The sequence below is a fragment of the Leuresthes tenuis genome, unplaced genomic scaffold (genome assembly GCF_036924035.1).
Source record: "Leuresthes tenuis unplaced genomic scaffold, fLeuTen1.0.hap1 SCAF_24, whole genome shotgun sequence".
NCBI lineage: Eukaryota > Metazoa > Chordata > Actinopteri > Atheriniformes > Atherinopsidae > Leuresthes > Leuresthes tenuis.
In genome coordinates this window covers 12,176,589-12,200,792 of record NW_027325378.1, presented here as the reverse complement: position 1 = coordinate 12,200,792, position 24,204 = coordinate 12,176,589, and the positions used below count along the sequence as shown (strand labels likewise).

The window sequence follows — 24,204 nt, the reverse complement described above, 5'->3', positions numbered from 1 at the left end:
CCAGTGCTGACATCAGCAGAGGCAGAGCAAATCCTACAGAGAATAATGAAGCACGAAGGGTGGGCGAGAGGAAGAGGAGAAGGGAGGGGCAAGGAAGGGAGAAGATGCAGGGGGAGGGGTTAAGGATGGTGGTACAGTGCTTGTAATCGGATCATTGGCTACAGTGTGTTGAGTCAATGTGATCAATAGAAACTGCACATGAAGCAGAGAGCCTTAATGGCCCTTAATCTCCATCAGTCCTGAACAGGAGTGTAGAAAAAGACGAAGTCACAGGAGCTTGTATCACATTACATACTCAGCCTGCACCATCTTGCACAGTGCCATGCCCTCAGATTCTCTCCAGTACTGTTCATATATATGTATATATATTGCTGAGTATAGAGTCCTGACTGGGGGGCTCCCCAGACTCCAGACCTCAGCAGCTGGCATGTCATATTTCATTCCTTGGCACCTTTTCATTTCATTTCAAATGCATTACATTTCAGACCTTTCCATTCTATGCTACCCCCTGTGATGCAAAACCTTAGTGTGAACACTCTGTCCTTGCACAGGACATATTCCAGCCTTTGAATTCGATAAGCAGTCTGCCTTCAGCTTGTTAGTCTTCAGCCATCATCTGCAGAGCACGGTTCTTTTATGAAGTTTAGATGTGGTCCCAAACTTTAGGATGCAGTGCTTTTTCCCCATTCTCTGAGTTCATACATTTAACTCATCTACTTCATGGATGACAGACTCATATTCATGAGGCCTGGTGTCCAAGTGCCCTAAAACAGCAGAGAAGCATAATGAAGGTATAGAAAGATATCAGTGCAAAATAACTAGAGGAGCAGTCTTCACTCTATGTAACTTATTCTGGTGTTCTTTTGTTACAAACTCTTTACCAACTCCTTCTGGTTTTTTTTTCCATTCAGCTCTCACTTGAGCATGAATTAAAGAGTACATTGACAATAAACTGAATCCTGAGGGCACAGGCAGGAGCAGTGTATGACCTGCTGTACTGTAAAATGAATAGCCATGGTCAAATAATCCCAGACGATGGTGGATTAAAAGGCCTTTGGAATCTGTGTCAGGCAAGAAATGATTGTTTCCACTTGTGAGCACTATCCAGCTGGATATGAAGCAATATAAAAGACAATTATTTAGTGTATTTTATGAACTGCAAATATGCTAACAGCAGCAGGAAAGGCACTGCTTTTTACACACATTTGCATAAAAAAGGGAAAACAATCGTTATCCAAGGGACAGCATTAACATTGATTTGATAGTTTTGAATGTTCCAGGGAAACATTTGAACATATTAAGGGCTCTAAATGATTCCCTTATGCTTTGAAAGCTGTCTACACGCATCACATAAACATTTAATTTGTCCTGCAAAGACAAACTTGCAAAGAGTTCTGACGATTGCAAACACTGCATTATTCATTGTAATATCTGAAGAGCATCATCATGGAAAGAACCTGGGAGGTGAGTGGTTGCCTTGAGGATAAAGGTATTGTCGTTTTTCATGGCCTGTGTTTTTTAGTGTTTATATTTCAAATAATACCAATCTAAGTATGATTAGAGTAAGACTGGAGTACTATCAGGTGCCTTTATTCTATGTGAGCCCCTCATGCACACGCACGTGCTGTCACACATTTATACCAAATTTAAGCTCCATTATTAGCCATGTTTGTTCCAGAGAGAAAGTTACTGAGGAAGTTACTTTAGGAGCTCAACTTGAGCTTTTTTCAAGGTAAAGAGAAAAAAATATTATATCGGCTTTTGCTCTGGACATTGTTACAATGACATTTTCCCATCTTTCTCTATTGATACATGCATCTACACAGCTTTCTTGTTGGCCACTGTTTTTCAGTAGAGTGATGCATCAACTGAGCCACCCTTTCAGTGCCTTTGAGCTACCCCTCCAAAGACATGTACTTCAGCACTAGTCTCACTATTTCATTGTCAAAAACAACGTCTAGAAATATGACCATTGTGTAAGGTTAAAATAAGCTTTTTTATGAGTCAAAATACTTCAGTCTGGATTTAAAGGAAGGAAGGAATATTTCAATTAACAATAATTTGATTAACCCGCAGCTCTGTGATTTGGAGACTTTGAACATTTTAAAGAGAGAGATTTTGAAGGCGGTGCATTACAGGAGGCCAAAAGTTGGGAATTCTCAGTTTCTGCTGCTTCACTTTTCATACTTATTTACGCATCGTCTTTGGTCCCACAACTTTATGGAACCACTGTAGTGAATCACTTAATTGTGCCTTTTGAACAATGTTTGACGTGATTTCAACTCACCTTCCACCTGCTGAACTGCTCTGAAAGGTTGAACCTGTTAGATAAACGAGACGATAAATGATCAAGAACTACTGATATCCTGGTATTCCTCACTAACTCCTATATTTGTGGAAAAAATAAAGAAAATGTTTGAGTTGTGGTTAATGATAGGTGAGAAAACTCTCTGAAATGGACATTTGTACCTCCACCAACGATGACAAATCCATCAATAGCCCTTTCTTTTTTCAGTACTTGCAGCATTTGATACGTGGCACAAATGAGATGCAAGCTTCATCTTTCAACATCACACTGATCAAAGTGTCATTTAGACCCATTTACCCTTTTTTTAAGCAAGAAAAGCAGTGGCACTGCCTTCATTAACCACCATCAATTGTAAAGCCCCGGCTGTGAGCCGGCATGCGCACGACAACTCAAGCTCCTTCTGTGTTTTTCTGTCTGTGACGAGCTGCAGCGTCTGCTGCGAAAAAGGTTTATTCAAACAGGAATAACCAGTTCAGTGTCAAACACTGAGCACACATCCCTCTGTTTAACAGAAGCCAAAAACAAAGAAGAAGTAACACCGACCACAAAACATTTGTGAGATTAGGGGCACAAAAAAAGGTAGATTTAAGTCTGTTTGTCTTCATTTATGAATGCTGTCACCAAACTGTGCTCCATAACTTCTCTTCTCTGGATGTTTTTTTCTTTGCTGTAACTACAGACATAATTATAACAAAAATATATGAAATGTGATCTCTAATAAAAACCCAACAGATCTGATCAAATCAAAAAGTAATTTCCTTGATAATTATTTGCCCTATTCAACACCTGCATTAACGGAATTACAAAAATATTAGAGTGCAAACCACTCAGTTCCGTCTCATTGTGTGCGGAACAATACAGTCTGTTCAGCTTAGATCTACATCAAATCAGTGTGTTTCAGCAAATGTTCACCCTCTACTTTCAGTTCACAGATAATGATATAACCATGGCAACAGAGACACCTTGGGAAAGGGCAGTAAGAATACTTAAACATTGCTGTCAATCAAAGCCCCACTTCCTCAAATGGGGAATAAAACTCTGCTGATTGCTTCATTTGGCTTGCCGAGCACCACTTTGAAACTTCAGCATAGCTTTGAATATCAGCTGATAGATTTGCAACAAACCCACAGTATAAAGAAATTCATTCCAGGTTCCTCTATCAACAGCATGTCAGTTAATATAGTCATCAATAGCACTAATGTTCTGTGAGGACTTATCGAGTGACATCGCCCAGAGTGTGAAAACCTTCCAAACATCGAGGAAGTGCCAACCCTGAGACTTTCACTAACCTTGCCTTGAGCCATGTGTTGATGAGTTTTGAGTGTGACTGAAACTTCAAAGGCATTTCAGCTCTCTTAAGTAGAGGATGCTTTTTCTCTCATCTTCACTCAACAGCATCTCTTTCCAGAAGGACATTTTGATGGTTTTTGGGGGGTGGAGGTAAAAAAAAGTTTGCTTGGCACTCCCTCAGAACAAGCTTTGACCACGGTAGCTAGGGGCAAATTAACTGCAACTGTGATATTAAAGTCATTAATCAGTTACTTTGATTCCTAAATGTTAAGAAAAACATGAGCAAGCCAGTAAAGGAGCCAGTGAAATTAAATGGAAAAAAAGGTTGAGCCTGCAGTGCATACAGCAGTGTGCTCTACTCATTAAACAGTAAAGAGAACCCTTGTTATGTTGCTGCACTTTGCAACACGTCAATGCACGAGGTCAAATCTGCGTCCCACCAGAGGTCTCTAATTAAATTGAGTTTAGCACATTTGAGAATTTGTACATCGCAGTAGTGTCACACTTAACCAGTAATTGTAAGGGCATTGTGAGGAAAATAAATAGCAAGTTACTCGTGTAGTTTGTCTGTTGTGTTCAGGGGCAAACGGAGTGTGGCCTTTTCAAAGGCTGCCTACAAAAACCTGACAGATGCACAAATTAACACACAGAGGAGAGAGGTTGCAATCCAAAGCCTCCAACGTTATTATTACAGCTCTTTCTTCCTCCTTGACACACATAAAGGCAGATTTCTCTCGCTCCCTGCTTACGTCCTCTTTCTCCCTTCTCCTTTCCACTTCTGACCGCACAGCTTGGTGAGCTGGCATTAATTGCTCAAAAGAGCTGTGGAAGAACAACAAGTGCTTCTCATCCTGGTAGTAATTGTGTCCGTAGGAGATGGAGGGCTTGAGAAGAAAGAGGGCTTTGCTGCTTACAGGAAAAGCTTTGTAGTATGTCTTGTGAGCAGAGTGGAGGGTATTTGGGGGGGGAAATGTGATATGATGGCGCACTCTAGTGGAGAGACAGTGAAAGAAAAGGTATTCGTGTCGATGCAGAGAATATAATTAGAATATAATTAAGGGGAGCGAGCACATATCACATGACATCTGGCACTACTGAAAACCCATGAAAACCTTAATGTACATTTAGTTTTTGCTCTTGCACAGCACTTGAGATTGTCAGTTTCCTGTCAAACATTTCCTGTATAACATTCACAGAACAAGTTATGTCTGTCTGTAAGTCTAAGGATTAACAAAACACGCAGGCCATGAGGGCTTGTCTAATAATGTGGCTCCACTATCTGTAAAACCTGTTTCTTCTTTCACCGGTGTAATCTTTTTCACTGCGTATGAAAACCAACCTGCTTCAGGCCATTTCCATCCCTCTTCCAAAAAAGTCAGAACACTGTGAAAAGCAAATTAAAACAGAATGTAATTATTTGCACATCGGGTTCAAAAAAAAAATTTCATTCACAATAAAACTTAGAACACAGAAAAGTATCTCGTGAAAAATATTAGCCAATCTTGAATTTGATAACAACGCATTTTAAAAAGGTCGGGCTGGAGCAAAAAAAAGGCTGAAACAGTAAGTGATACAGCTGGAGGAGAATGTTGCAGCTCAGTAGGCAAATTGGTAAGAGAGGCCGAGGCTTTCAGCAGCAATCTAAAAAAAAGAGGGAGAAAGTCTCTAAATTACTGAGCAATTTAAGAATAATATTCCTTATCATAGAATTGGGATTCTTATTCCACCATCAACAGTACGTAATATCATCCAAAGATTCAGATAATCTGGAGACATCTCTGCGCACAAGAGAATCAACAATAAATACTTGTGATTTTCAGGCCCCCATGCAGCATCACATTAGAAACAAACATCATTCACTCATGGAAATCCCTGCATGGGCTCAGGAACACTTCCAAAAATCTCTGCCTGTAGCTCAGTTCTCCGTGCTATCCACAGATGCTCATTTAAAGCGGCACGAGGCAAAGTAGAAACTGTTCTGTGGTCAGACAAATTTGGAAATTTCTCTCAACATTTGACATTCTCTGTGTTATTGTGAATGTATTTTTGGTTTATGCAAATCACTGCGTTCTGTTTTTATTCAGTCTGCACAGCCTCCCAACTCTTCCCTCAGTGTGGCCCCCACTGAGAAAGATGCCCACGGAGAATCATGTGACCGACCAAGGTGAATGGCTGCAGATGCATGTCATCAGAGTTCAGGAACAAGTAACAATGTATGTTTGTTAGTAAAATATTGCTCATAAGTACAATTTTGAGGCGAGTAGTACTTGGTATTTCTTTACTCGGTACAAACTGTTCTACATTTGATGCATTTAGTTATTTGTTACGTTGTTGATTCAGATTAATGATACAAAACACCTAAAAAAAAAGCACAATCTAACTATATAATTACTGTGAACAGCTTTACCTTGGCTTCCTTTACCACTGAGAGGAACATTGGAGTTATTTTTGTTCACGATGTTTCCTTTAACTCGCACATTGAAGTAGTCTCTTGGACAGTCTTGCCGGGAGTTGTTTGGTTTTTCTAAACATGAAGTGCCCTGAGATTACTTCAGTTGTAAACAGGCACTGTATGACTGTATTTTAAAAACATGATGCACAATAGGTCAGCATAAGCCTTTACAGATACCCTGAGGGAAATTCATCAGTATCCAGTATTAGTGATATACAGTACACATAAATTCATACATACACAGTTCAATCACTTACAAATTGTTCTAGAAATAATGGTAGATGATAGTTTAACTGTATTTAGATGCTAATACTGTTGTACTTTTACGCAAGCACAATGTAGAATGCATGGTTTGTTGAAGGGTGCGCCACACAGGATGCTGCACTGCCTTCACCTCAGAGATGTGATTGTTGTCCAATCTGTGGTAGATTAACATCATGTCTACCTACAGAGTTTCTCAAACCGCCCCACTTCACTGAGGTGTCCCCCGCTGGCTGCGCAGGAATCATTCAGAATGCGCGGATCCCCTTATTTCTTACTAACCAGCGTCATGTTTGCGTAGCTGAAACTTAAGATTCGTCAGACGAGAAAAGCTCATTTCAGTAATTGACAAATCGGTGTTTGTGTCTTCCAGCTTACTTTAAAGGTTTTGCTTCGTCGGGAAGGTGGAAGAAGCACTCAGAGCATTCTCTTACAAACCAATGGAAAAATGTAAAAACGCTCCGTGATGAATGCAAATACTGCATTCTAACTTTCATTTGAGTAAAAGTACCAAAGTATCAGAACTATTTTTCAAACATCAAATGTAAAGATACATAAAAAAGAATTTCCCATGCTGCTTGTTTTACTGAACATCTACAAGTGTCACGATGCTGTTTTAACAGATAGAGCTATATGTATCTACCTCATGACACCTCCATGGATCACATGACAAGTCTAAGAGGTCATAGGATGATTACAGAGAGGGCAGAAGAAGCTACTTTTGGATACAATATACAAAGTATTGGTTAATCTGACCACTTACATGAGTGGAATATGGAAAATCTCTCTCTTGAACATCAGTTGGGATAAAAGGCTTGTGATGATGTGACAACCCTCAGACTTCTGAAGCTTCATCTGAACCGCAGTCACGAGCCAAAATGGCTGTGACAAGTGTATGGCTTACATTATCCTGCTTTCAATTGTTATTTTGTGTGTGTGTGTGTGTGGCTGATTTTGACTGGTAAAGTCTTTATCTGCAAGTCAACTAAATGTGGGTAACAGTGTGGAGCAAAAAGTCAAACATTTGCTGCTTAAATGTAAAGTAGTTTAAACATGAAAGATTCATGGAGGCTAAAACTACATGTGAGTAAATCTGTTCCTTTCCACCACCGCCTCCATGGTCTTTGCTGCTCATTACGGGTTTCGATAATGGCTGCTAGCGTATACCGAGAAAAATGTACTGTGAAATCTGCTTGTGCTGCAGACTTCCTCCAGTGAGAACTAATAGCAAACGGATACCATGTAAAGGGAAAAGTCTGTGTGGGCAACTAGAGTAAAAACACAAAAGCAACGTTTGCGCTAAACATGTATATTTTTTATTTAGCTAAGTGAGTTACCAAGAGGAGAAAACTGTCACACCCTTACAGTTGATGTTTTGCTTTTTTTGGAGGAACCTCAGTCAAGTTGATTAGGTGGGAGGGGGGTGGAGGTTCTCCCAAAAGTGCTGAGAGTTGTTAAGGACAGACAGTCTGATTGAGCCTGAGGTACTGTTTGAGTACATCAACATCAGAGCAAACACAGTCACCAGCAGGGCCATCGAAGGGCACCGCTGGTTCTACCAGAGCAGCAGGTTTCTCCTCATACAAATGCACTTCAGAATGACAGAATCACCAGAAAAGAAAATTAAACCAAAAAAAAAGGATGTGCACAAGCCGGCAGTCGCCAGCCTGCTGCATAATTGTAATCTTTTGGTAAACAAACAGATGCAGGAAAAAAAGAAAAAGAAAACATCAACAAGGGAACAGGTTAGGGGAGGATAAATCCCACGATTGGCATAGCTGTGGCCGTTTCCCCAATTATTCCGTCCCACGCGTCAATCATCCACAGCCTCCGTCTGTAAGGATCAGACGGCTAAATACAGATTCATCTACAATATTAATCTAGATATCTTTAATTATCTTCAGGGCCTGATGAAGCTCACCAATATCCCAACATCTGCTGCATTAAAAAAAAAAGAAAAAAAAAACAGAAAACGTTACAAATAAGCTTAGGGAAATCTTCTGACTACTCTAGTTAATCGGTTAGTTGATCATAAACAAAACCAAAGAAGAACAGAGTTAGAGAGTTAAGGGTATTGGCAGAAGCTGTTTAGAAAGGAATCAAAGTGCTTCAAAGACAGAGTTTCAAAGTAGGGTTACGCTCTTTTTCTTGTGAGACAGGAACACGCGGTTTGACGCACCGGTCGACAGATACAGATGAGTCCGCCTAGCGCCAGGTTCAAGTCTTCAGATACATTGTCGTCTTCAGTGGAAAGATTGTGAGAGTCTTTCCTCCGCGTGGTTAGGCAAATTCGATTTAAGGTCCTACATCATTAGTGTTGTAGTTCTAGCAGAGGGCTTGCTTGGAGTTTACTGTTTATTTCTACTGCGCTCCTGGGCAGGGGAGAGAAGACACAAAGAGAAAAATCAGTGGATGGCACCAGCAGGAGAGCATCCGAGGAGAAAAAAAAGCAGCTTTATGGCTGCTCAAAATGCAACATCACAACATCTGCCCTCCTGCTGGTTGCCATTTGTGGAACAATGATACAGTACGTCAAAGTTGAACACATTCAGTGCTGATAACACATAAAGAAGTACTCCTTTAGATGTTGAAGGTGAGCTCACGCAATGGTACAGCAAGAAAGTCTGGTCAATTCTGCGATTACCCTTAGATGTAACAATTGAACTCTGAGTCCTAATGGCCTATAGGAAGACTTCCGATTTCATCCCTTTGTTTAACTTGATAAAAAGCCATTCACAAAGGTCCTGAATGGGGATTCTAGTTAAGGATTTATCAATTAATAGCTTCTAATTAATGTTTTCACAAATCACTTAATACATCAACTAATACATTTATTTATGTGCTTTAAAGTCAAAGCCTGCAACATTTAAGAGTGGCTTATTGGAAATGGAATATAACGTTCATTATTTTCTTTTCATTAGTGTAGAATTGCATTAAAATTAAATTAGAACAAGCCGTTTATATCCAAAGACAGCATAGGTCCCCCTACTCTTCCCTTTGCCTTGCTACAGTAGCCCAGAAGGGACAAACACTGGCTCTAAAGGCAGCCTTTTGTGTCTTTCTTGGCATTTATAGTGTGGAGGTAGGTGGGAGACATTCAGTTGGTCGTAATTTAACATCTAACACACTGAAACTCTGCATTACACATGAAGCTAGAAACTGGACAGTCTGGGAAGTTTCTGTAAAACTCCACGGCTAAAATATTGAAGAGCTAAAAGAGGACTAAAAGAAGAAAACGTCTGTTATATGTCCCATTTGTCAATAAGGGAGGCAACTTCATAGAAAACACCATAGAAAATCAACAATATATATATATATGTGTATTATTGAATGTAAACTCAGCACAAATATGAATATAGACTCATAAGCCACAACATTAAAACCCCTGACAGGTGAAGTGAATAAAACTGCTAATCTTGTTTCTGTGAAATACTATGCTGGGATATCTTAGGTCCTGGCATTCGCTTGGATGTAACTTGGACACATACCAGCCACCGAAACAAGCAAGATCCTCCCATGTGAACAGTACCAGGCTCCCCCAGCAGGACAATTTGCCCTGCAACGCTGCAAAAACGGCTCAGGGATGGCTCCGAGAACACAGCATAGTCTCGTTTTGTTCAAATTTGATGACACCTTTACAAATAGTCTTATTCCAGATGTAAGCCTCCTATTCACTGTGGCAAGTACTGGTTTCTAAAACTGGCTTCAGGAACAAACACTTAAAGGTTGATAGAAAAATGCCACTTGGTAAATTGTGCATAAGCACATTTAAATCAAAAAGGCATCACTAACAACACCCTGCAGAGATCAAAGTAATGGTTTACTTTTGATTGATTTACAGAATAAAAAGGTATTTAACCCTCATGAACCACTCTACTCTTGATAAAGCTCCTTAGATGAAAACAGTGCATATTTTGTTGCTGGGTACTGTCATGATTGTCATGTCCATTTCTAATTGAGCAGATGGTGGAAAATCTATTTCTATTAGAGCCTTTTCTGTTTAGTAGAAAACATAATGCAGCAAGTAACAGAGTTTACTCCATAAGAGAAACAGAGAGAAAATGAGTTTAGAGGTCCCAAGGAATGCGCTAACCAAATATCCCGCTATGTTTACACTGGCATGAGACTGCGGTCCCTACATTCAGCTTGTAATTATGAGTCTCAAATAGTCAATGATGGGGAAAAGAAAAAGAAAAAGAGGGAACAAACTAGATAACAAAAAGAGGAATACTGCGAGTTGTCGGTTAAAGACACAACACCACAGGTAAAATCATAGTTTGACCGAATATAAGCTTGGAATTCAAACTAAGCCACGGATCTTTATGCGTCTGGACTGACTCTTTTTTACATTTCTAGGGTTTCCATGTCGGCCCTCTGAGAGAACCACTAAGAGCAAGGCCCCAAGAGTAACTCTATCCCCAGTAAGGCCCTGGCAGAGTTCAGTCCATGCAAGGCATGGGGGTCAAATCAATTCAAATGAGTTAAGTTCAAATATAGCCTGGCAATGCAATTCAATAATAAAATAATTACTAAATAATACACATGAACATAAATAGCTAGATATCTTACTAAAAATAATTATATAAATGTATTACATACAAGTGGGATTCATCATAACAAGTCATGAGTTTCATCATCACGGTATTTTCAGAAAATAGAAGGTTGAAGCCTATATGTATTAATTAGCAGATTAGTTATGCAAATAAAATCCTGTAATACCATTCCGATGCAAAGTTGTCTTTAAAAAATACAACTCGGGAAGGTGTTATTGTGTAGGTAGCTGTGCCGGTTTGATGCCTCTCAAAGTTGGGGAAGGACAGGCCAAACAAAAGACAACAATTAACCTTGTCAGGCGCGGGAGGGTGAGGCCTCCACCCAGCCGATCCTGTCATGTAGGAGGTCAGGGCTACAAAAGCAGCGCGGCGCGACGCCTGGCGCAGAATGAAACTGGCTTTCTACTGACAGGTTGTTTTCAGAAGCCTGAAAACACTGGCTTGAAATATTTATGAGAAAGTAGCCCGGTGCATATTAACAAGGTCAGCAGCATCAACAAAGCACCAGCAGTTTGGGAGTGGGAGAAGAGGAGGGAGCAAGCCGTGTGGATTTTCTTGATGACATTAGTATACGAGTGAATCTGAGAATGGACACAGCAAAAGGCTATCGGTGATGCCAGCTTTTGCTCTTTGACTGCCGTTTCTCCACAGCAGTAGCATCCCATAAAGTTTTTACAGGTTACTCTGATATTAGCTGTATGCCACTTTTATGACTTCCGACACATATGCTAGTTTCTCCTCTGGAGGGGTTTATACTGTGTGTGTAAACAAGCTTTTCTTCGTGCATTTTGCTGGGAAACATTTTAAAAATCCAACTCTGCCAACTGCGCTGAGGCATGCTGAAGCCAGTTTGTTAGCCAAGGGCTTATGTTGTTAAAGGCTAATAAAGCATGAGGAGCCTGTGGAGAGCAGGGAGGCTCGGTGTTCAAAAGGGAGATCAGAGCCTGCATCTGCCTTTGTCTGAGAGAGGGAATGCCAGGAATGTGGGCTATTTCAGGAAACATGCATCCATCTCCACTTGGGAAAGTCATCGCAATCTTAACAGCATAAGATGGCTGTTGAGGATTCAGAGCTTCCTGAACCTGCTTTTGTGTAAACGGAGGCCCGTCAATGAACAGACAGAGCTATGGGGAAGTCCATTTTACTGCAGACTGTTGATGCGATCACAGGATGTTACAACCTCAGAGCAGGTGGAACAAGATCAGCTGATTACGGCCTGACAACAGACTGCAGCGGTGACTCAGAGCAAGTTAGTTCCTTCTTTGAATTTAAGGGCAGCTACACTCAACTGTGTCATACATACAAACAACATGGCTTCTTATGTGTGTATTCATCTCACCTTCCTCAGAGCCTCCTCCTCTTCCTGACGTTTCTCATAATGTGCAAAGTCATCAAAGATTGAGGTGGTATGCTTGTAAGTGGCAATAACTTTAAGCACTTGTTTGGCCTTCTCCAGAGGCACTTCCTGAGTGTCCCTGGAGTTGGTCACTGGCTTGTTGTCATTGTTCTCCAGCCGGATGTGCCGCAGCTGGTTGTTGGGCACGTCTTTGATGAAAATCCACTTCACCTCAAACTTGCCCTTCCATTTGTCCTGAGACCAGACGCCCGCATAGGCGTTGTAGTCCACCGGTGAGCGCATCTCGGCCACGCCACAGAAGTGCCCGCTGCCGTTAACGCTGAACAAGAGGTACATGGGGCCCTTGTTGCCCATTGAGCAGTAAGCGCTATCCAGGCGCTTGTTGCCATGTTCTGTGCTGCACCAGATAGAGTACTTGATTGAGCGGTGGATGTCATCTTCTGAGTAGCTCTTGATAATGAAAACACGTCCGTTTTTCAAGTTCCAGTCAAAGTCTTTGGGGTTGTAGTTGTTGAGGGCACGGAGTTTCTCCAACACGGGGTGCACTTCTCCAGAGCAAGGGGAGGCACTCAGTGGGACACCACCACCCAGGCCAAAGGCATCACCCCTGTTCCTTGGAGCCACCCAACGGTTGGGGGGTGGGCCAGGCTGCTGGGGTTGCTGATGGTGAAGGTGCTGTGGGGGACCAGGTTGAGAAGAGAGGTGCAGGTGTGGGTGGCCCGGAGGGTGCTGGGGGGAATGGAGAGATTGGAGTTGGAAGGGTTGGTGTTGATGCTGTGGCTGGTGTGGAGGCTGATGGGGTAAAGGGTTCTGTAGTAAGGGCTGGGGCTGAGCTAAGAGAGGCTGCTGCACCATAGGTTGGTGGGGCATCATAGTCTGAGCTAATTGGGGCTTGTTCAGAGAGCCCTTATCGTCCCAAGTACCAATGTTCATATTGTGCTTTATGGGGGGTGGGGGGATGGTGGCCCCTCCACCCATCCCCATGTTGGCTTTGGGTTTGACTTTGGGCTGGGGTTTGGCCGGCTTCTTGGCAATTGCTGCCCAGGAGGCTGGTTTAGGTGCAGACGAGCTGACAGATGGAGGAAGGTTATTGGCCGCCATGCTGCTCATACCTGCTGTGCCTCCTAAGGGTGAACCCACAGTTTTCGTGACAGCTGCCACCATGTCTGTACCCAGTTTTAGCCCCGTCATACCCTGCTCAATGCTACTCAGCACTGGGACCTTACTGAGCTGGGTGTCGCTTCCAAAGCCCGCCTGTCCGTCTGCGATGGCCCGACCCAGTGAGCTGGGGGCGTAGCCATAGCTATTACTGTAGACTGAGCTCTGCGTTGACTGACCCTGAGAGACAGTGGTGCCCCAAGTGGAAAAGTCTGCATTACCAGGAAAAAAGTTGAAGCCATGCTGGCCGAGGAAGGGAGGAGTGTTTCCGAGGGCACCTGGCTGGCTGAAAACACCGTCTGGGATAAAGTGCGGCTCGCCATTGCTCATTTGTCCATAGGTAGTTAGGTAGGGCATAGGTGGGTCACCTGCTGTGGACCAAGCAGCCTCTCCCAGAGAATAAGGGAAACCAATGGATGGAGCATAGTAGCTGGGCATGTAGGGATCTGACATTGGTGGATAGTTGTTACTCTGTGTGGCACAGAAAGACATGTCATGTATTTCACAGAACAATAACAATATATGCGTTTACTGTGATCACTTTGCATAGCTGTTCGTTGTTTTCATTCCTTCATTCACCTCTATAAGAACAGCTGTATGAAACAATAAAAATTATACTCAGTTTGCCTTGTTCTGCTCTGGTTGAATAGAAACCGCTGTTTATGAGGAGGCTATTTCATTTCAAATATCCAACCAACACTTACTGACATTAACAGCATCACTTGTCTACATCAACGTGGAACACATTGGCATCATGTCTGCCACATGAATAGTTTGGCATGCCTCAAAATAAAGATCTTTTACTCCAGCTTTTCTGACAGTTAAGTTGACCAATTAGAGCAGACGGAGCCTTTTAGGGGGAGTGAAGGGGGACCTTAAGGAGAAAAATGAAGCACTTCAAACAGAAGAAACCTAAAATGTGCCGCAAAGGTGTAGAACACGGGAAGATTTATGTGGTATTTGATATTTGATGTAAAACTATTCTCGTAGTCTGAAAAAATTCTAATTATGAACTTGTAAGTGAGCATAAAATGAGCTCTTTGAAGGGTGCTGCAGAAGCAGAACACAACAACTTGGAGGGGTTGATCTGTCTGACTTGGGGTAAAAAGTTGGCTTCAAAACTAACTAAAATCTCTGCTATATAACAGTGGCAGAAACTGTCATGTAGAAATATAATAATTGTGACATCCCCAGTTGGAAGCTGAATATTAGCCACAAATACCAGGTGACCTGTCAGTCAGAGCAGATAATGATATGCATTTTTTTTTATTAATACATTACCTGATTTGTCTGGCCGCTTAGATAAGGCTCAAAATCATCATCATTCACACCATCTTTCTGATGCATTGATCCGTTTTGTACTAAACATGGAAAGAGAAAACATTAAATAGATATGTACAGTGTGTAATTATCAAATATTCAACTGTAAGTTGTTACCATTTTGGCCAAAGGTACGTAATGCTGTGTGAACCATGGTGCTGGCCACACGGGTGATGACTTGTGTATCATCTACAAATCCCAGTAAAAACCTTACCTTTGTTTCCTTGTCCTTTAGGTCTCTGAAATAAAGGGACAGGAAAGAGAGATGAGACTGTTATCAGATCACGACAGGAAACGAGAAAACACTTACAGAGGATGCTGTATCCTACACGGATAAATATCAAGAGTCTAATGTAGTAACCCTCAGCCCGGATGTTAACATTTCCAGGCTGCTTCGTCTTATTGACCGGATGTCAAATTTGCTCTGACGTCCAGTAAAAGGTGCCGCATTGGCAGCCGGCTCCAGCCGGAGCTGAGAGGCAGCACAATCGGCCTACGTTTCAGCTAATAGCTATCGCATATCGGAGACTTTGTAGCCTCGTTTGATCTGGCATGCCAAATCAGATCAAACTGCTGTCGGCAAAGTTTCACGTCGCCGCAAAGCTAACATATAGCACCATTCACCTCTCAGCACACGAACCTGATCGACTGTGGTCGCAGACATCCTCCAGGAACCGACACAGATCGCTGTTTGTGAGAGTGTCCACGGCTTCCCCTTTTGCCCGTCTCTGTCTCCGCACTCGGGTGCTTTCCTGGCTCGTCTCTCTGCTTGTCCAAATCACTCTGAAAACGTTACAAGGCGGCGTTTTTTTTTTTCTTCTTCTCCTTCCTGCAGCGTTCAAAACCCACGACGACCTGCCTCTTCTGGTTGCTACTGACGGTGACTTTTTGTCCGCGGAGAAGGCGTCAAACTAACGCGTCGGTTCCTGCCACAGGCTGTGTTTAACAGTCAATCTGAAACAGATTGGTGCCTCACTAGAATATCCCTTACCATCTTCCACAATGGCGGATAGGCTTTTTACTCCCGCTTCCGTTCCGTTCCGCTGCTCAGTGACCTTCCGCCTGTGACGCTCTGAGTCATGTTACAAACTGACACTTCACATGACGGCCGCAAACTCGCAACAACTTCTCTGCTTCCTTCGTCACATTCACGACGCACTGCAACTTTAGCCCCTGAACTAGCCAGATCCCGCGCTAACTAGTAGCAAAATAGCAGCTCATTGGGAAGCTTCTTAGCTTAGCCACTGCCTGCCAGCACTATGAATAGACGCCTGGTTTGCCATGTGGATACAGTAGCCCAAAATAAAATACAAATTGAAGTCATGGACAGATTTTAGGACAACGGGTTTCTGGGAGCATGCCACTGCCTGGCTGAGTTTTACTTGTAGTCCTTGTCAGTGTAGTCACTTGTATTTCTTTTGTGGTTATTTGTGTCCTTTTTGGCCATTTTGTGTCTCATTTTAGTCATCTTAGTGGTAATTTTACGTCATCTTGATGTTTTCTGTCTCTCAGAAGCCATTTCTATTTAGCTGTCATACAGCTCCTCTGTAGTTTTGTCCCTTTATCGTTGGTCTTGTTGTCAATATTATTATGTAAACCTTAATTAATTATCTTGATGCGCCTGTGGTCGTTTAGTTTTGCGTCGATGTGGTCAGCATGAAAAAGTGTCTCAGTAAATGAACTGCATCCAAAGGAGAGGCAATGGTGCAAAGTAACGAGGCAGATTTACTCATGTGATGCATCTTCCATTTTCTGCTTCTTATAAATTCAGTAACATTTGAAAATGTACCACACATTTAACTGACACACCATATTTGTTGTTGACAGGGTTAGGCAGTAACTGTTCACGTGCAGTGGGATTTACGAAATCTAATAGTAAAGATAACCACAATCGTCCAGGATAATATTTGAAATCATTTTTCATCAAATTGATAAAGAAATTACTATACACAGAATGTATCCAAATAAAACATTTAGCATCTTAGTGTTGATAAGAGTAAATTACTGCAACACGCTGTTTGAATGTGGAAAGTTATAAATCTGTAATCATGTTGGAAACTGCATTGCAATAGTAGAAGTAATGTATTGATCATTTTTATTATATTTACTTACAAGTGCTAGCGTTTTTATTATTTCCCCCTTTTATGTTTCATTTTGATCTTTCTATTTACATGTCTGCTACTTTTTTCTGACAACTGTAGAGACATTTACTTACATTTACTGTATGGAACATCAGCTCCACCTCGACTACGTGACGTCAAAACACTTTATGCACCTATCATTGAGTGAATAAATTGCCTTTTTCAGTGTTATATTTTAAGCATAGGTTAGTAAAATACTGACAAAAGTCCATTAACATTTTGTTCATGTACATTTATTATTCTTGAGCAAAAGTTTGAATATTGAAAATTTACTATAGTAAAAATATTTTTACACAGAGTATTCTAAATAGATTTTTTTTAACAGTATCAGAGTGCTGCGTGATGTCAATCACAACTTGTGTTCCTTGAGTGGAAGCAAACGAGAACCAGCATTGCTTCTCTCGCGATATTTCCTCAGTAGTCACGGAACAGTATGGCAGCCGTCTCGCTGAGGTCCTGTCGCAGAGGACTTTCACACATATTAAGTAATGGAGGACTCGCGGCTTTGTCTTCGAAGCGCCTGGAAGGTTTGTTGAAGTCTTTTCCTTTTAAGAAATTAATTTCGCTACGCTCGCGCGTCATTAAGACATTTTAAAGGCACAGAAGGGGGTGTGGCGACTGCGCCGTTCTAAAAATTTAGGGCACGTGAACGGTGTGATGTTTTGCGCTAGTGACAGAATTTGCGCCATCTGTGTGTATTCCTGTGGCAATTAGAAACGCTTTGACGATAATCAGCCTCAATTCGGAGTTGTAGTCGGCCGGATTTTTGGCTTGTTTAAAGGATATGATAAACATGTACACGTTGTTTCCACGGACTCCATGTTCCGTTTGTTTTCTGTAGTGCGTCAATTAAAGCTTCATCCAATAACATTGGAGGTTTATTGTTCTAACAACGTTCTTTTTCAAATGTTCCTACTATTGGTTAAAAAACACATTGTGTTATATCAGTGCGTAACGACATATAATGTTTTTGTTGCCCAGGAGACCGGAGACAAAAATCCACAGTTCAGTATGCTTCACGACCAGATCTTCCAAAGCTGGCCTACAGAAGAGTGAAGGGGAAGAGCCCAGGTGTGGTTTTCCTTCCGGGGTATGGATCCAACATGAATGGGCAGAAAGCTGAGGCACTGGAAGAGTTCTGTAGGTCATTAGGGCACTCATGCCTCAGGTAAGTCAATCAAACACATCACAAAACATAAAAAAAAAATTAATAGACCAGATCAGTTGCACATCAAGTATACTTGTCCCGCATACTCAGGAAGCTCCTTCACTACAAACAAAAGAAACTGACAACTTCTGTACACTGCGTTAAATCTAGTTGAGCTCTGTTTTTTCAGGCTTTTAAAAACAAAATGGAGTCTGTCTGATTTGTGCCGGAGAGCTGCAAGAACCACAGTCGCAGTTATGCTCTCACAGCCTCCATCTGCGAACAAGAAGTCAATTCATAAAGATTTCAACACCATGTTTTTGTTTGTCATTGGTTAATGGAGGGCAAGTGGGTCTCCTCTTTTTCTGATTGCGGGCACACAAGAAAGCTAGAGGTGATGACAACCAGTCAGTGAGAAGTATGGGTCTTGAATAGAGGGGGGAAACATTTGCTGGTGGGGAGAGTTGCAACCTTAAAACAAGGATAATCTGTTAGACTGCTCAGGGTTTATTTTGTCATTAATCGTTGACAAAATAAGTGTATTTTTAAAGCTATCACGTGTTTCACCTAATACTCAGCAGATTCGCTGACTGTATTGATCTGTTTAAGGCTACATTGTTGCTTCACATGATGTCTTTATGTCAGCCTTAAGGTCAAGGTGGCATATATGCCGCATGCACACCATTTTAATGACTTATTTGCCATTAAAATGGTGTGTTGACCCCGCCTGCTCTGTGTTCTGACATGGTAATGGTGCAGACGTCTGTTTTACCCCTTTAAATATTGTCTGATATACCTTTTGAATGTAACTGGGTTGTAATAAGTTCTGATCCTTTTCCTCAATAAAACCCTAAAATAACACTTTCAGTCATTTCAAGATTGAAAAGCCATGTGATTAGATTTACTGTGACGGGGAGAACATTCATATGTGAGAGGCACCAGTTTGATATAAATTCTAAATCAAATCGATTGGGTAATTTTCTGTTTTCTGGCTTTTTTTCTAAAGATGCCTCCCACAACTTGAAACCTTGCATTATTTTATAGTCGTCACTCTCGAGGTGGATAGTCGTGAAACACTTGGCTCCATCATACTGAACACGTGGGGCTTAATCCATGTTTACGGTATTTTTCTGATTGTGTACAGTACTTACAACTCTGTTTTCCAAAAGGTTTTATCTTGTGTAAAATGTAAATGAAAACCGTGTGAATCATTTAGACTAGAAAAAGGAGGACAACTGTTAGCTTTTTATTTAATGAGTTTGGCGTCATCGGTATGTTTCAATGATGTTTGGTTGAGGTGAAACGATATTGGTGTAAGTGTTGTAATGCCATTATTAACTTGATTGGCATGAGGTCAGTAGCAAAAATAAAGAGCATCCCAGAGAAGCCGAGTCTGTAAGTAGTAAAGATGGGGAGGGGCTGACCACTTTATACACAGCTGTGTTGGTGAATATCTGACAAATTGGACATTTTCAATCTTATAAATAGTTCAGAAATTTTGTGTTGACCACAAATCATTTTCATTTAGTAGTAGACATTAGCTACATGCTTCTGGATTTTAGCACTTACTGTATGTAATATTGAAAGATTAAGAGAACCCAGAGAAACATCTCTGTGTGTGTGTGAGGTGGTAGGTTCAATGTTGGAGGAAAGTGATCTGAAACGAGACAAATTGTGTGGTGGGATATCTCTGAGCTCAGGAACTGCAACCACAAATGGAAGTTGAAATTCTACAACAGCAAAAAAACAGAATAGAAGAAAGATATCTGCGACCCACGTCTTTTTTTCAGGGAAAGCCTTGCCAATTTCAGCAAAACAATGCTAAACCACAAAACAGCAGCACAGCTGTGTGGTTGGAAAGCTCAGTGTTACCTGACCTTCCCGCAGCCTCGACCTGTTGGCCTCTGAAAGCATTTGACCCATAACGTAATGGAGAACATGACCAAGGAGGCTCTGAGACTTTAAAAGAAGAGGTGATGCAACAATGTGGTTGTATACACCGTACAAACTTTTATTTATTTCCATTTTTTTTAAAGCGTGTTGTTGGCATCAAATGCAAAATGAGCAAATGTGTTTTGCTGAGTTTGTTGTTGTTTTTTTAAATCTATATTATATATTATCTACATTATAGTTTTCATACTTTTTAGTATCCAATTTTAACCAAAAAAAGGTCAAATTGTCAGTGGCCTCTTGTGGCTGGACATTGTTGTTCCCTCTGATACTCACGGGCATTCACTGTTCTATTTCTGTTTTCTCAGGTTTGATTACACGGGGCATGGGGCCTCAGAGGGGGTCTTAGCAGAAGGAACTATCGGTACCTGGAAAAAAGATGTCCTTTTTGTGTTGGATGAGTTAGCAGAGGGGCCACAGGTAAATATGGTTTGGATTGACTCCCCTTTGCAAGCTACTGACTGGTAATCAGTGCAGTTATGAACATAGCTCTCTATAACTGGACCCTGTGCACTTCACTTGTTTTTATGTTGATGTTCTGTTTTAATGTTGTTTCTATCTTTTATCCTGTATTTTTTTTATTGTAAGGTGAACTTGGGTGACTTGAAAGGTGCCTCCAAATAAAATGTATTATTATTATTATTATTATTATTATTATTATTATGGCTCAACGGGGATAGAAGCTGTATATGGTTTCCTTACAGAACAGGTTGCATGTATCAGATTCCAGAAAAATCCCCGTGCTCTGACATTCAATTATTGTTTACTGTGTTCTGCAAACACACTACAGCATTTTATCCCAGACTTCACATTTTAAGACGCCTGCATCATCCCAGCTTTTCATTTGAGACTGATCATGAATTAATGAGGGTGGGACCAAACAGTACCCCTCTCACACATTTATAAACTCATTTAAGGATACTGTGAATAATATTGTGTCTGAAATGGTTTCTCCACCTAAAAATCTTGAAATTGATATCTACACATCCTCCCTAAACCAAAAATCATTATAAATCTAGTAATAAATACCCTAGTCTGTCCACAATGAGGCATCCATCTTATTTTTCAAATGAACTTCAGATAAATTTGGTGAGCATCGTTGCGATGGTTCAAATTTTGCACACACAGCGTTCTGCATGCTGAAACTAAAACTTCTAAGTGAGGCAACACTACTCAGAACAGGTGGGGTTTTTTGAGGGAGGGACTGTGTTGATAAAGTTTTGCTTCTTATGAACACAGATCAGCAGTTCTATTAACACGGCTGAGTATTTTTCCCTTAGTGCACTTAGTGACCGCCCAAATGGGCTCATTATAGATCAGTTGAAGAATCTGGTCAAACAGTAGAATGATCATCAGACCTGAGAGCTAGCAAACTTTTTGATGTATTCCTCTTCATTTTTCCTCTGTCATCTTTATCTGTCTCCAGAAGGTGGCGCTGTGTTACAACATGTGCATGTGTCACCAGTCGTGTGTTGGCACAGTCACTGCTTTGGTTTTCCGTTCATCAGTGGATGGTTTGATTTACTGTTATTTTGTGGTATTTCTGCTTACTTGTAGATAATGGTGGGCTCCAGTATAGGCGGGTGGCTGATGCTGCTGGCAGCCATTGCAAGACCAGAGAAGACTGCTGCACTCGTGGGCATCTCATCAGCCACTGATCACATCGTCACATCGTTCAACTCTCTTCCACTGGAGGTGGGGTGTTTATACGTGTATCAGTTTAGCTCAAACCTCGCAAATGTTCTGTTTTCTGAGTGAGATGTCTCCGTGTTTTTGTGCACAGACTCGCAAGGAGTTTGAGGCAAAAGGGGAATGGGCGGTGCCCTCCAAACACGCAGAGGACGGCGTTTACAAGTTTAGCATGGACTTTCTGCGCGAGGCAGAAAATCACTGTGTGCTTCAGAGTCCCATACCCATAACCTGCCCCGTACGGCTCATCCATGGCCTCAAAGACGAGGATGTGCCCTGGCACATCTCCATGCAGGTCGCAGAACGTGTCCTCAGCCCCGATGTGGATGTCATCCTTAGGCGACATGGTCAGCACCGCATGTCTGATAAGGACGACATCAAGCTTATGGTCTACACTATTGACGACCTTATAGACAAGCTGACCACTATGGTCTGAGTAAGAGATAGAGGAGCTGTTCCTAAGAGAAGAAGAGTGACTATAAAACTGGGAAGTCAACACTCAAGGAATTTACCAAACAAAGGCATGTTTTTCTGCCAAATGTGACCTTCTATCCACCTGTTTTTCCCTGTATTTCATCTGTCAACATTATCATGTCAACATGCCATAATAGTGCAAACAATATTGGAAGGGATCATGCTGATAGCCTCTCCCTAATACTTTCAGGTTGCATTTATATGTGCTTGGGGTTGTTGTGTTACTTTGGTCAGCCATTGTTAGGTCTGCCATTGCTGCTGTCTCTGCGGCCGTTCTTACTGTTTGGCTGTTTTTTTTTTCCTGTCTCTGTAAGTAGATACAGTTTTCCTGTGCCTTTTTAATCACTTTTCACCCGTTTTGGTCAATAAAACCTCCGCACACTACCGTGCAGGTCTGCAAGTCTGTGAAAGTACACACACACTGTTTGCATGGTTCTCTCAACAGCAGCTGGATCAAGATAGAGTGAAGCTTGAATTAAACGGTGGAAAATACATATGAATAAAGTTGTGGCCGTGTCTTCCAGCTGCAGGAAATATAAATCGAATTACAAAAATCTTCAGGAGAAATGTTTTTTTTTTTTAAATCACAGGTTAAAAGACATTTAGAATTGGTTAAAACATGAGCATTTGCTTTTATTTTAAAACAGACTTTCAGAAGACTTTTCATTAAACTTCTACATAAAAAATTCCATATTTCACCAGGATTTGCAGTAAAGAATATCAACACTGAGGTAGGTGTCACTCACTGGAGCATCTTCATGGTGTGCTCCTTAATCTGTGAGCCACATAGCCTTTGTACTTCATATGGGAACACCAGATCAGTGTGTCACAGCAAGCATTTAGTCTTTGGAGTTGTTCAGACTGATTATTTGAAGTATTTGTGCATGTGGGTCAAGCCAAAAATTGCATATTTTACATTAATACATATCACGAGTCATTGTGATCTTCAAGTTGGCCACATGCTGCTTATATATTTCCATGGTAATTACTTCTTGTATGAGACATTAAATGCGTTAAAATTTTGTGTGTGTGTAAAACAGTTTGCCTACCGTTGCAGTTTCACTTTGGAGAAGCGCCTTAACCCTGATCAATATCGTCATTTACATTTTGATGTTGTAATCACGTTTTAGCTGGTTGAAGGGAGAGCAAAATGTAACAATGCATCAGCCAGTTTCCATGAGGAATCAAAGCCATTGGGACAGTGGGTTTTTTTTGGGGGTTTTTTTGGTCATAGTCACATACTCTGGTTTTATTGACTGTTATTGACTCTGCTTGAGTGGTGCTCTGGAGCAATCTGAGCAGGCATGACACATGTTTTGTTTACAACTGGAAATATGTTGCGGTACACCCTTTGTTACAGTACAGCAGAGCAATTCACTTAATCCGATCCGGCTGAATGCAGTATGAACAAATACAGAAATTGGGTAATGCCAGAGGTGGGGGGGTGCAAATGGAGCAGCATGGGGACCTCAGGGTAGGCACAATAAATTAATGCTGCAGCGGTTTTAAGCTGAGCTTGTTGTGTGGGAGTGCCTTACTAAGCTAAATAGAATAAATGGTTTTCATACCCCAAATTACCATCATTACAAAAACAATTTACAGTATTTTTAGGCTGGCAACACTGAATCCTGGCTCTACACAGGGTGTAGTTATCATTTAGGGTCGTAAACTACAGCCATATGAGGTTTATTTTTGTTGGCTGAACATTCTGTTACATGACACCCTATACCTGCTGGCCTTTAGGCATTGTGAAGCCCGCTGAATGGAGCCAGTGGACTGTTGATTATTAACATGTAATTGTCTACAAGCTGCTTTATGCTCAATGGAGCAAATCAACCACTTATATCTCTCAGGTCCTCTCAACTGCAGCAGTGACCTTTAACTTATGACTTAACTCTGCAGTCAGTCATTTTTATGTCTAAACTAAAATGTCGGTTTAGAGTAGACGAGAGCGTGGCGGTTACCATCGGAGCAAGAGAAAATGTGTGAAAAGGCACCGCGGGTGTTCACGTTTTTCTACAGTTATATGAAAAAGGTACAAAATGTATGTATCCTGAAATAATTTTATTAAAAATCATCTTGTCCTTACCAACTCTTAAGAATA

At 41.4% G+C, this 24,204-nt stretch overlaps 2 protein-coding genes across 2 annotated transcripts; one reads left to right on the top strand and one right to left on the bottom strand.

Moving 5' to 3' along the window:
- Window positions 1-7,604: 7,604 nt before the first annotated feature.
- On the bottom strand, window positions 7,605-15,925 carry ythdf3 (YTH N6-methyladenosine RNA binding protein F3). Its single transcript, XM_072378040.1, has 5 exons — window positions 15,340-15,925; window positions 14,914-14,938; window positions 14,661-14,740; window positions 12,204-13,850; window positions 7,605-8,683 (listed from the first exon to the last, which is right to left on the bottom strand). Exons 1-5 carry the CDS (start codon window positions 15,361-15,363, stop codon window positions 8,660-8,662), a joined length of 1,800 nt encoding a protein of 599 aa, XP_072234141.1. The 5' UTR covers window positions 15,364-15,925; the 3' UTR covers window positions 7,605-8,659.
- Window positions 15,926-17,235: 1,310 nt separating this feature from the next.
- Window positions 17,236-22,484, top strand: abhd10b (abhydrolase domain containing 10, depalmitoylase b). Its single transcript, XM_072378678.1, has 5 exons — window positions 17,236-17,367; window positions 17,822-18,008; window positions 20,246-20,357; window positions 21,495-21,632; window positions 21,721-22,484. Exons 1-5 carry the CDS (start codon window positions 17,274-17,276, stop codon window positions 22,060-22,062), a joined length of 873 nt encoding a protein of 290 aa, XP_072234779.1. The 5' UTR covers window positions 17,236-17,273; the 3' UTR covers window positions 22,063-22,484.
- The last annotated feature ends 1,720 nt before the right edge of the window (window positions 22,485-24,204 follow it).